Here is a 14,557-nt window from a genome sequence, read left to right on the forward strand (position 1 = left end):
TAAGGTGCTAGGTAAGATATTATCGATGTGACGTCTAACTATAACTACATTAGTGGTGGGAGAAAGATAGAACTACAGTGATTAAGTTGATATAAGATGAAAACTAACTGATAAAAGTAGTTGATGTGGGATGAAAACTGAATATCACATAATGGATATAAGTAGTATGTAATGAGGTTGGGTGGGGTTGCCATGGTAGGTTAGGGGGTATGAGTACATGTGTCATGTGGAAAAGTACATCTATATATATAAAAGCGAAAATGTGTGTGTATGTATGTATGTTTGCTTTTTGTGTATGTCCGCAAAAGGCTTTTTTCTGGGAAGTGATCGATCGGCTAACTCCTTAAAACTTTTTATATGCTGTCTAAATGATAATATATACGAGTTAAGAACGGGGGTCACCTGTCTATTTAATTTGCCCGATTTTGTAAAGCTAAATATTCCACATTTTTGGATCACCGCGTGTGGATTCGTCTTTTTCATATAAAAGCGAAACTCACTGGGAATGTCTAAAAGGAATCAGCTTTTCTCCTTATATCAGACAATTGCTATTCAATTGAGACAATCGCCTTTTTATGGGGAGCTGGTTCCCCCTCTCCCTCACAACATCTTGGGGAACCAAAAAGTAAAAACTGCCCCAAAGTAAATAAAAAACTGCCCCGCAGTGAAAGTTGACCTCATTAACTCATTATGTACGGGCACCTGCCAATTCTTAATACTTAAATAAATTCAAACATGTTTCCCTTACTATTTGTTGGTGGCTGAGCGGTTAACGTCGCACGTTTTTTTTTTCACACTTTATTTTCCAACTTCGCCTCAAGGCTTCGGGCTCCATCCTTCCTACTTACCTATCAAAACATTTTTTTTTAAACTACCCCCGCCCCGACACAAACACCCAGGCAACGATTTTTTTATTATTCTTTTGTTTTGATTTACCCAAAACCACACACACCTCTAAACACCCAGGCACGCCGGGTACTCCTGCTAGTTTATTATATAAATCTCACCTGTCTGTTTAAATGTATGTATGTTTGTATGTCTGCCTAAAACTTTTGATAGAGGCGACGGATTTTCTCGAGATCAATATCGTTTGGAAGCTCAACCCATTGGACAACAAATATTGAAAAATTAGCTAAAAACATTAATTCCTTCACCTTCAACAGGGCACTTTTCTACAAGGAGGGGGTCGTTTTTTCGACGATATTTTTTAAAGTCATCTCCTCTTTTCGATTGTCTAGCCTTAATTCAAACCTTCACCACTTCCGGTTTGGCGAGGGACGCAACGGTAAAGACGTCATTTTTTTTTTTTCACGTCCTTTTCCTCCTTTGCAGTACAGGTTCGAACCTGCCTGTCTACAACCACTTTTTTTTCTTTTTTTTTTTTTTTTTTGCTCAACACACACCTCTTAACACCCCGGGCAACGTCAGGCACCCAGGCTAGTTTAATATCAAGAAACAATAAAGGAAGGAAGTGTAAGAGGTAAAGGTAGATGCTCTAATAAACATAAGGGATCAGGGGTATTAGGGGGTTAGGGTTATAGAGGGAAGGTTTCTTGAAATAGAGAACGGAAATTAAGTCAGCGTATGCCAGAAAGAGTACAGAAGTACAAGGTGGTGTCAAACAAAGAAAATAAAAAAATATATAAAAAAGAATGAACGATTAAACTTACATGCATTAGTAATATATCTTATAGGCGTTCTTTTTCCCCTTTTTCCTTTTCTATAAGCTCCACCTCAGTTGTTGAGCTTTGTATTATCCAGATAAGTCTCCTTCCATAGAATTTCTCTAATTCTTTTGCCCCCCCCCCATATATACAGTATGGAACGATAAAAGTGTCGCCTTAAAGAAAACAACACTACAGCTATATTTTAAAACTTTTATTTAAAAAAATCAATTTAGGTAACTTGATTATGTAGTAGTGCTCACATCTATTCAATGTAGCCGCCTTTAGCCTCAATCACCGCCTCGATACGGGTCTGGAACTGGGCGCATGTATTTTCCACAAGCGCTGGCAGGAGCTTGGCAAATACGCAGTGGATGGCTTTGGTGTTGTGGGAGGTCATGTTGGTGATGTTCTTGATATATAACCAAACAAAGTAGCCCAGTGGGTTCAAGTCAATAGAGGAGGGGGGGCAGTTAGAGAAGGGTACAAACTGTAGCGCTACTTCTGAAGCCAAGTCTGGATCTCTTTTGAATTGAGGGCTGGTACCGAGTCCTACTGCCACACACAGGGTCTGTCAGCAGCTACTTGATTGCATCAATGGATCACCACACTCTTCTGCTCATCCAGGTACACTTCGGTGTTGCCTTTCAAGCCGACTTCGAAGATGTGAGGTGGCACGATGTGCCCTCACTTGAAACCATACGAAAAAACATAACTGTTGTGTCTGCACAAATAATTAACAAGAACACGAAAGTAAAGGTATAACAATAATATATAAGGAAGAAAAGTTATATATATATTTACATGTCTTCAGATATACTTCAGTTGGAAATATTCCGGCAGGTGGCGTGTTGCATGTCTTACTGGAGGCAGCATAAGCGTCTTGTCTATTTGACGGTCGTTGCCGAACTCCCCCGGTATTGGTGATTGATACTTTTATATATCTCACTCACCCGCCTATGTTAATTAGTGGGCGTCTCCACAACAATAATCATGGCCGGAAACTTTGTTTTCATCACCCTGGGGACATCCCTGCTTTTGTGGCAATCCAACAATGCATTTTGGTCCTGTTGTCATAACTTGAATTGGTAAAGAGCATGAGTTGTACAGCAACGCATCTCCTATCTTGCTAGTTGATCATTGTGTCACTTTCAGACATGATAGAAGGCTCCTATCGCTGTTGGGATTTGTACATAACTGGCCAACTAGTAGATGACCTGCAAAAAAAAAAAAAAAAAAAAAAAAGGAAAGAAAAAAGAAAACTGATTTTAATGAAACGGAAATGGAATCCTGTTATCTTTTCTAGGGCGACAATTTTATCGTTCCACCTCTTATATATATATATATATATATATATATATATATATATATATATATGGTAACGAATAATCCTTTGCTATGTGTTAATTTTAATTTTTCTTTTTTACTAATTTTTTAAAAAGAATTTACCTTTTTACACCTGACTAAATTTTTTTTCCTGGCTTATTATTATTATTATTATTATTACTTATTATTATTATTATTATTATTATTATTACTTATTATTTCTCTGTTGTTCATTACCTTTCATCTTTTATGGCCTTCATATTCCAGACTTTACATTCCTTGGGCAATGGTGGTCAGGTTCTGAGTGTGAATTGTATATCGATCCATCTGATTTGCCATATATCGCCAATGAACACGCTCTTGTCATTATGAATCACAAGTATGACATTGACTGGCTCATGGGATGGATAATCATTGAACGGTTTGGCATGCTTGGGGTAAGGATAACATCAGTTCAACTTGGGAATCTGTGCTCAACACCTTTTTTTTTTTTTTTAAGAATGCTTTCAATATCTATTGCTAAAAAAAAGAATACTTTTTCATTTTTTTTTTTTTTTTCAAATATTTCTGGTTCTTTTTCTTTCCTTTGATATACTTTATTATTTTTTTAAATGTTTGATATGTTCAACAGGCTTTTAACGTGTCTGTTTTATTTATTTGGTCATTTGATGTATTGTGATTTGTCTGTAGAACGTGGTGGTTGGTTATAATTTATATATCTATAAAAATGAGATTGTGTGTGTATGTGTGTGTGGGCAACTCTCAACCTATATACTCAACGAATTTTTTTATCTACAGACTTCAAATTTAGTATATAGGATATTCAGACAGATGGAAAAACTTTTTAACTGTTTTCATCCAGAAAAGGAACACAATTCATCTCCTTCGTCATCGGGCATGTTTCAAGGAAATTTTTCTTGGGTTTTAACATGTTTCAAACTCGAATCTGTTGATAACGCGCACCATGTGAGACTTCCAATGAGGGTCAGGCAGATGTCTGACTGTTTATAGTCATGTGAAGTATGTTAATAAAGTTTTGTTTGATCTTCAAAGCCTTGTGTCTAGCTCCATCCCTTCCATCGACGCTTTCCCCTGTGTGTGTGTGACCACTGATTTGTATCGTTATTTGTCCAGTGACTATACGTTCTCTTAGTGAAGACGAATGAACTTCATACATGCAAACACAAGAATCTTGTTGTGGATTTAAAGGCTTTATTGTGAGAGAAATACCTTGCGCTGAGAGGGACCAAAAATTCCATAAAAGATATTCATTCCTACTTATTTTCTTATCTAAATAAGGAATTTGTCGACAAACTGACCCGACGAGATTCATTCATATTTTTTTAATGTTCACATGTTCTGCTAGTGAATAAACTTCATGCATGCAAGAGTTCAAAACCAACTTCGTAATCTAGTAGGTAATGCCCTTTTCTTTTCTCTGCAACCTCTTTCCCACAGAAGAGACATCGCGAGCCTGTCTCTGCTCTATCATTATTTTCATGGCGTGTTCGACTGAGCTCCAATCTGTGGTCCCGCTCGACAATCTTTCACAAACACCACTCATCTAACCCATAACACTCTCAATATCAATAAATTCCCCCACTCTCTATCGGTGCCTAAATCTAAACATGGATTCCATCAATAAAGCTTCTTTCCTAGAACTGCCCATCTGTGGAACTCTGTTCCACTGGTCTACTATTCAGCTGACTACAACATTGTCGTATTCAAATCCAAACAAGTTCTTATTGAACAGTCCTCGTAAATGATCTGATTATACAAAATTTCCACCACAAATGATTATTCCACTACTATTCCAATGACCACAATACACACATTAACCATTATCCTCGGGTGGTCTCCAGGCCTTGATATGTGGTAACCCCTTCGTAAAAAAAACAAAAAAAAAACACACACACACACAAGAGTTGATGATTTAAAGATTTTATTGAGAAAGAAATCTGTTGTGCGGGGAGAGATAAAAAAAATATTCACCATCTATAAAAAAGTATTTCCTTTGACTTATTTTCCCTATCTGAATTAAAAAATTGTCTATGAACTCAAGGAAATTTCTCTCAGGTTTCAGCATTGTTGGCATATGTCTGCTCTCTGGCCTCCCACGACAACAACTGCTTGTAAATTCTGATTCAAACTCTAATTGGTTAAACACGTGGCACAATCTTCATCCAACAACTCGACGCCTGCTTCTCCATTTGTTTGTCTAGGACGTTAACTCTTGACCTTTATTTCCTAACTCGCTGGGTACACAGAGTACACTCCCGCTTGCCACCAAACTGTACTGAAATGCACTTAAATTACAGACTTTCGAAACTTATACTAGCTGACTCAGTATCTACTCACTGTCGTAGGGCCACAATATATCCTATACTTATAGAAAAAAACTTAACCCAATCCAACCCTAAAACAACTTTCTTAGAACTTGATGAGAATTGATATTCTGTTCTCATTTCGTGTGTTATTCTCACAACGTTTCGGCTGATGTAACCTCCAAGCTTCTTCAGGTGCATCTTGTCAAACTCGAGAATTTTTCTAGCGAAATCTAGAATCGGTATAGAATTTCAAACAGAACCTATTATTTAATCCATAGGGGTAGCATGATTTCTTTCAACAAGAACCTGTGGCATAGTGGATAAAATACTTCAGTTGTAAGTTGCACTCTCCTGGAGGTTGTAGGTTCAACCCTCAAAAATACAATTGTGAATTAATACATTCCTTCTTTTGTGAACTGTTATCCTCATCTTGATAGTTGCTGTTTCACCATGTTTCGGCTAACTCATCCTATAGTCTTCTTTAGGTGGTCAACTGTGATGGGATAGAGGCCCGTGACACAGTGGATCAAAGTGTTGAGTCTCTATGGTCCCACGTGAGCATTGTCTGAAGATAGCAGTTTCAATCCTACTCAAAAGCAGCCCAGAAGATTAGTTGGCCAAAAACGTGGGGAGAAAACAACTATGGAAGTAGTAATTACTGAAGATAGTTTCAAGACTTGGTATTCCTATCCCGTCGTGGTTAACCTCCTGAAGAAGTCCGAAGGTGAGTTGGCCGGAACATGGTGAAACAACAGCTATTAAGATGAAGATAAATTAATACACATGAAGCCTCATCTTAAAGGATTCCAAAAAATAATATATGATTGCAAATTACTTAGGACTCCTACCCAGTCATGGCTAATGGAACGAGAGCATTCTACCCCTGTGGATTAAATAAAGAATTTCGTTCAAAATTCTGTGCTGGTTTATAGAGTTCAACAAAATACACCTGAAGAAGGTCAAGGTGATATCGACTCAAACATTGTATGAATTGCACTCAAGATGAGAACAGTAGTTTGAAGAATCCAAATAATACAAACTTTCCTAAGATTCAGAATTTTTTTAGATAATGATTGATCATTTTCTTATGTACTAAATCAGTCATGGTTATCAAGGCCAAAAGGCCACCTGAGGATTAGAGTTAATGATTTTCTCAGATGGAGGATGCAATAACACTTATATAGTATTGGTAAAAATGATTTGAATTCAGCAGAATTTGATTATTCAAGAATTATTTTCCATTGGACTTGAAAACGACCATGTGTTAGTCAGCCAGGAAGCAACCTCATGGTATTGTGTTCCACTGGTAGTTCTTGGGAACAAACTTTGCTCATGGAAGTTCTGTTTAGTTTTAGATAAACATAGGAGGAAAGAAAAATAATTAACAGTAGTTGTAGCAATGACATTGTGACCCTGTCTTTGTTCTATCATTATTTTTGTGTTTGACTGAGCTCCAATCTATGGTCTCCTCCCTTGCTAATCTTTCACAAAGACCACTTGTCTAGCCAAAAACACTATCAATAAATTCCTCGACTCTCTGTCGGTGCCTAAATATTGCTGCAAATGTTAACAAGGGTGTGGGACCATAGATTAAAGCTCAGTTGGGCAACTACAATGAAAATAACGATAGAGTAGAGAGAGACTAGCAGCATCTCTTCTTTGGACTGTGCTGAAAAGGAATTAAAAAGTGTTACTTAGTATTTTATCCGTTACGCCAAATTTCCTTGCAAACATCCATAAGAGCCAAGTACGTCCTAAGATTGAATACTGTTGCCACATCTGGGCAGGAGCTGTTCGAAAATCCTATCCTGCCTTGACAGAGTTCAAAACTGTAATCTAGTAGGTAATGCCCTTTCTCTTCCCACAAAATTGACGTTGTGAGCCTGTCCCTGCTCTACAGCTATTTTTATGGCAAGTGTTCGACTGAGCTCCAATGTATGGTCCCCTCCCTTGCCAATCCTTCACAAAAACCACACGCCTAGCCAAAAACACTATCAATAAATTTCCCCACCCTCTATTGTTGCCTAAAGCTAAACATGGATTCTATGAAAAAAGCTTCTTCTCCAGAGCTGCTTGCTTATTGAACTCTGTTTCGCTGGTCTGCTTTCCATGTAACTACAATATCTCTATCTTCAAGTCTAACATAAACAAGTTCTTGTTTGGCTGTCCTCGTAAATGATCAAATTATACCAAATTATTTCTACAAACAATTTTTACGCAACTGTCCCAATGACTTCAATACACAAATTAACCTTTATCCTCGAGTGGCCTCCGTGCTTTGATATGTGGTCAATAAAAAAAACAATTCTACTGTTCTTATTTTTAGATGAGCAATCTTATTGCTTTTCAGTATATATCATTGCTTATTATTACATATTAATGTATACAAGGGTTGTTCCAAAAGTTAGGCCTCCTATTTTTTAACTAAAAATTAAAATGTTTAAGTGCTACGAAGACGGGAGTAGTACCATTAAAACGAGTGATGTTTTGTGCTCCAGAATTTATTTTTCTATATAGTCACCACCATTCATAATGCGCTTTTGCTAGTCTCTTTTGATACCTCGGTTGTGAAAGTCCGAAGCACACTTTGTAACTCGCATCTGTTGCCACTCTGAAATCGACAAACCCATCTCCTAACTGTGCCGATATCAACTGCATCGGCTTTTGTAAACGTTCACCAGGCACCAATGAAAGTTGATCGGTTTAATTTTATTGGCATGGAAGAATTCAATCACACATCTCTGCTTCGGACGCACATCCATGACAGGGTTGTTTTTTTAGAGTTTCACACCATCAATAAATGCAACAGAGATGAAACTTTCAGGTGATGAATGCTTGAGTTTAGTCACCATAACAATGCAATTTGCAATCCTCTGTGATCCATTCGGGCGGAATAAAAATAGGAAGTATTACATTTGAAACATCCCTCGTATTATATATATATATATATATCCATCCATCCAGCATGGCCGTAGCTGAGATTGAGCTCATTACATGAGTTTGTCGTGTAATTCAAATCTTGTTGGTAGTTGAATACTTGATGCTTCGCTAGGGCTATCAAGGGTATTTTTTCTAGTGACATCATCACTAGACGGGGTGCCTACCATGGTTTAAGAAAGTCCCATCTACCCCCAAGAAAAGGATAGACCGCGCCAGTTTCTAAACCTGGTATTTTACCTCATAATACATACAGCATCTTGCCTTCTCAAATGGTCACCCATCTGGTACTGGCCAGGCTCAACGTTGCTTAACTTCAGTGATCTACCGAGAACTATAAATGATTATTTTAATACCTAGTATTAAACAGATGCTAGTGTTTCATGCTTATGTAATCATCAGTGCAGGAGATGATGATCAACGCTGGTCAAAGGATTTAAACCCCACCATAAAGTCGACTTTAACTTCAGTAGCAAGGAACATACCCCAGGGGCAGTGTTCACCACCATGAAATTAAAAGAAATTTTAGCATTAATGCAGCTTAACATTTTTATACAGACGATCTTAGAGCAAGCAAGTAACAGGAAGTTACGATCTCGCACATGCATACATACACACATACACAAACACACATATATATATTTAATCTTCATTAAAATTTTGATCCTTTCGTTTATCGTTTTCAATCCTCTCATAATATTCTTCCTCATTCAAATGTCAATCCATCTTTTAAATCCTTATTCTTTTTGGCCTTGATAAATCGTGACTCCTTAAAAAATACTTTGTCATACTGAGGAGCCAACTTGAAAGAGTTGGATGCCCTTTTCTCTTCCCTGCAACCTCTTTACCACAGAAGAGACGTTGCGAGCTTGTCTCTGCTTTATCGTTAGTTTCATGGCAAGTGCTCATCATGCCAAGTGCTCGTTTAGCTGAAACCAATATCAATAATTGACCCCACTCTTTATCTGTGCCAAAGCGTAAACGTAGATTCCATGAACAAAAATTCTTTCTTCCGTTTCCTTGCTTTCCAGCTGACTACAATATGGTCGTCTTCAAGTCCAATGTAAACAAGTTCTTGATGAGCCGTTCCCCTTAAGTAATCCAATTTACCAAATTTCCACTACTAACGATTACAACAATATTGTCCAATTGTCGACTGTACACTCATCAACCCTTATCTTCGAGTGGCCTCTGGGCCGTAAAAAGTAGTGACACCAGCAGTTCTAGGAAAGAAGCTTTATTCATTGAATCCACGTTTAGTTTTAGGCAACAATAGAGAGTGGGTGAAATTATTGATAGTGGTTATAGCTAGACGAGTGCTTTTTGTGAAAGATTGGCAAGTGGGACCATAGATTGGAGCTCAGTCGAACACATGCCGAGTCAAAAATAACGGTAGAGCAGAGAAAGCCCTGCAACGTCTCTTCTGTAGGAAAGAGGTTGCAAAGAAGAGAAAAGGGCATCACCAACTAGATTACGAAGTTGGTTTTAAACTCTGTATAACTTTTTCTTAAATAATAGTGTTTCCTGAACCCTATTATTGTATTTCTTATGAATTTGTATGTGGCTATGTATTTTTAAACCAATATTTTGAAAAATATAGTGTGTGTGTGTATATATATATATATATATATATATATATATATATATATATATATATAGCTTAAAGTAAAAGGAAAAGAGAAAGCTCAATTCCACAAAGGAGACTTATCCGGATAATGCTAAGCTCAACAATAATTATTGGAGCTTATACAATAGGACAACAAGAGTATGAAATGAAGACACAAAACTATATATTGGTAGATATAGAATGGATCATTTATTTAATAATGGAATACAAGCAAAATTTGGGGGATAGAAGGGACTCTTTATGCCAGGGCATTTCGAAGCTTAATGCTTCTCATCAGAATGCTAGGGCATTTCGAAGCCTAATGCTTCTCATCAGAATATATATATATATGTGTGTGTGTATGTATATATAGTACAGTCGAAAGACATGTACACATTCGAATATCTGTCTAATATGTATATTTTATTTTTAAATAGTGTGTAATGAATTAATATTTGCTGTTATTCATTTATAATTTTACTGTTTATTTTTCCTCTATATCTGCAAAAGTTTTGTTGACGTTAGTAGTAATTAATTGAATTAATATAATATGAAAGAATAAATTTCAAAAATATACTCATTATCAAAGGAGATAATTTTAATGAAACTAATGTTTAGTTAGCTAGAAAGATATACTGACGATTTGTAAGAGTTGGTATTCGTTTGCTCCCCCACCGAGCAAATTAGGCACAAGGCCGATTTTTAATGTGAGGAGTGAAGGGGAAATGGGGACCAGCTCCCTGGGGAGTAGGGGAGCTGGGTAGTGACAATTGGTATGAAGGGTTGCCCCTACATTGACCAAGGTCTTATATGTTGGGTTTCTCCCACATATGGTCTTTGCTTGAACTTTGGTATCCAGCCCTGCAGGGGGGGGGGGCGAGTTCCGGCGAGTTGTAAGAGTTAACGTAGGGTGAGGTGACTGTCCTCTCTCTCTCTCTGTCATCCATCTCTATTTTTTCTGTCTCTCTTGCTCTGTCTCTGTATTTCTTTCTCTCTGTCTCTGAGGTAGCTCTTTTAAAAACAATAAAAAAGAAAACTGAGCATCGTTCTTTCTCATCTACTCACCCTTTTTTTCTCGAGCCACGATAGATTTTCTTTTTTATTGTTTATGAAGCACATGATTTTATTTAAGAAATAAAATAGCAAATAATTTTAAATATGCATAGTTTGAAATAAAAACGTTGAATTATGTATTTTTTCTAGAGATACTTTATCTGAAAGCACTCCGTTCAAGCTCCTTGGCTTAACGTTCACAAGAAACATGAATTGGAATAGATACATCGAGATCATTGCCAAGGCTGCTCCAAAGAAGGTGGGCTCTCTATACCATGCTAGAAAGTTACTTACGCTTGAAAGTATCCTGTACCTCTACAAAGCCACCATTCGCCCATGTATAGAGTACTTCTGTCACATTTGGGCTGGTGCATCTGCTACTAGTCTCTCGCTCCTGGACAGGGTCCAAAAGAGAGTCACCAACCTAATAGGTTCCAAACTGTCATCTAAGCTTCAGCCCCTGTCCCGTCGACGAAATGTTGCATCCTTCTGCTGTTTTACAAGTATTTCAATGGTGGATGCTCTCACGAACTATAAGCCCTTCTACGCCCTCGATGAAAGTACCCCCAACAAACTCGACAAGCAGCGAAGTCCCACCCCTACACAGTCGATATCCCTAGATATAAGAAAGCCTTCTACTCTAATAGTTTCTTCCCCAGAACTGCAGGACTTTGGAATTCTCTTCCAGTTTCCTGCTTCTCCAACTGTACTGACATGCAGAAGTTCAAGTGTAATGTGAACAGACATCTTGCTGCTAAACTCCCTACATAGTACCCTTGACACTTAGGTCCCTGATAGTAGCCCCCTACATCAAAGTGGCAATGTGCCTTGTTTGAGGTGAAAATGTAATAAAAAAAAAAAAATTATTTAACAAATTTTCATTTAATAAACCTTGTTATCAACTGCACAATCAATTGATACACCAGTTCTTGCCAGATCATAGAAGTTAAGCAACATTGAGCCTGGCCAGTACCAGATGGGTGACCATTTGGGAAGGCAAGGCACTGTATCTACCGCAAGTTAAAATACCAGGTTGAGAAACTGGCGCGGTCTATCCTACTCTCAGGGGTAGATGGAACTCTCTTAAGCCGCGGTAGGCACCCTATCTAGTGATGGCGTCAGGATAAAAATACCCTTGATACCTCTGGCGAAGCATCAAGGATTTAGCTACTGACAAGATTTGAATTACACAACAAACTTGTGTAGTGAGTTCAATTTCGGCTTCGGCCACACTGGATGGCTGGATCAACAATCTTCAAATTAATAAATTTAAAAAAAAACAAATGAAAAACAGCCGTGCTGCCTTTTCTACTCGACTCATTCTGTTTTATTTTCGATAAATTTACATTAAATAAATAGGTTTCGACATTATTAACTTATATAAATATGTTTTACTCGTGGAATATGAGGACTAAAGGATAAAATAAGGGAAAAGAGTTACGAGGCTGATGAAAGTAAACGAAAGGTTCACTTTTTACTCTGCTTATTTGGAGATGAGGTGTCACAAACGTACGACCTAAGATAGAGTTAGGGTTAGGAGTACTGTTGTCACATCTGGGGTGGAGCTCCTAAAAGCACCTTTTCCTGCCTTGGCAGGGTACAAAACTATCTTTGGAATTTAATAGGAGATGACCTTTTTACCTCCCTACTCCCTCTTTTGCACAGAAGAGATGCTGCGAGTCTATCTCTGCTTCATCATTACTTTTATAGTAGGTGCTCGACTGAACTCCAATCTATGGCCCCTCCTCATAAGACGTTCACAACAAAAACTTGCCAACAACTTTCCTCATTCCCTATATGTGCCCAGAACTAAAAGAAAATTCCATGAGCAGAGTTTCTTTCCTAAAACTTTCCGTCTTTGGAACATAATACTGTGCGTCTGCTTCCCAACTGACTATGACATGGTCCTCTTCAAATCTAATGTGAATAAATTCCTATTGGGCCGTCCATTTACCCAAGTTCCACCATAACTGATCCTGCTGCATCACCATCTACCTAACACTTAACCTATATCCTTAAGTGGCATTCGGACCTTGATAAGTGGTGACCTCCCAGCAAGTGTGTGCGTTTTTCTTCTTCACTAATCAAGCATACATCATTATATTTTTATATATCAGTCTTTTATGCACAGCCAAATTACAACAGTTGTTATAATTTAATTTAATTTAATCTACCATTAGTGTAAGTGGATATATATTATGTCATTTTTCTCATTAACTAAATAGTACTAATACTAATATTACTGCTATATTGCTAATACTAATATTACTGCTATATTACTAATACTAATATTATTTCTGCATACTAATACTACTATTACACGGCTGTTAGTTTTGTTCCGTACGGCCACCATTTTGTTTTTGTCCAGTGATGCTGAATTGTAACTTGTATTAATAACTCTTTAATCTTCGGAGACACGTTTTGTATGCTTCACTCATTTTGCATAGTGATCAGTTTCTTTTATTGATTTACTAACCAAACTTTACCAAATTCGTTAATAGTCAGCTAACGTACTTCCCAATTTTCTGCGGGGTGCTACCGGAAGCGGTGATAAGGCAAATCAGTTTCTTCACTTTTATTGTTCTTCAGTATTTCTATTGTGAAACGATTCATTGAAATAAAATGTAAGAAAAAAAATATTATTTAAAATGTATACAATAAAATGTCCAAAATTATACAGATGAAAATAAAACAATTAGTCTTTAGTTGCACTATTAATAATAAAATTAATAAAAGTTTTTATTTGAAATTTTATAAAAAAAAAATGTTTATGAAACTATAAAAGTAAGTTTTTTTTATTTGAATTTATTATATACATATATGTTTATGAAAGTATAAACATAAAATTATTGAAATCAAAATAACAAAATTTTATAAAAAAAAACGGGTTTGTTTTACAATTCGGAAAAGTGTTTAAAAAATCTAATATATAACAAATAAATGTTACCAAAGGCTAAATAATTTACTCTTCTAACCAGATGGATAGGTTTTTAGTGTTTTCACGTAATGTAAAATGTTTATTCGGCTTGAAGAACAAGTAATGTCAACTCTTACACGAGCACAAGGAAAAATGGCGGCATAATAAATACACTTTGGACAGTTTTCCTTGTGCTCGTATAAGGGTTGACATTACTTGTTTTTCGAGCCAAATAAACATTTCACATTAAGCAAACCACCCAAAACTTATCCAGCTAGGTTTAAGAGTAATTTATCTCGCCTTTGGTAACGTGTATTTATTATTATAAATTTAATTTTTTTAACACTTTTTCGAATCTCTGTGGATTGAAAAACAAACCCCCCAAAACATATCCAATACATAATAAAAACGAAGAAACTGATTTGACCTGCAACCACTTCCGGTAGTGCTCCATAGAAAATTAGAAAGTACGTTAGCTGACTATAATCACAAATTTAATAGTATTCCTTAAAAAAAAAAAAATGTTTTGTTTTAACTTTTGAAACACTGGGATTCTTTTCTTATTTTTTATGGCACTTTTTGATTTTTATATAATTGTTTGTTTCTAGTCTTTTATTTTTCTTTGAATATACACAGTGAAATTTTTTTGTTTTTATATAATATTGTTAATAAATGTTCTTGTTTTTTGTTTCTTTTTTTTTTTAATATACATAGTGAAATTATGTGG

General features: G+C 36.5%; 1 protein-coding gene across 3 annotated transcripts in view; it reads left to right on the forward strand.

Moving 5' to 3' along the window:
- Positions 1-14,557, forward strand: part of LOC145247952 (1-acyl-sn-glycerol-3-phosphate acyltransferase delta-like) — a 160,060-nt gene that overhangs the window by 109,269 nt on the left and 36,234 nt on the right. For all 3 annotated transcript variants that reach the window (XM_080109598.1, XM_080109597.1, XM_080109599.1), the window contains exon 3: positions 3,258-3,427. In XM_080109598.1, coding sequence (XP_079965724.1) covers positions 3,258-3,427 — 170 coding nt within the window. The remainder of the gene's footprint in view (positions 1-3,257; positions 3,428-14,557) is intronic.

Source organism: Euprymna scolopes, chromosome 26, assembly GCF_053919585.1.
Source record: "Euprymna scolopes isolate OS-2025 chromosome 26, ASM5391958v1, whole genome shotgun sequence".
Lineage (NCBI taxonomy): Eukaryota > Metazoa > Mollusca > Cephalopoda > Sepiida > Sepiolidae > Euprymna > Euprymna scolopes.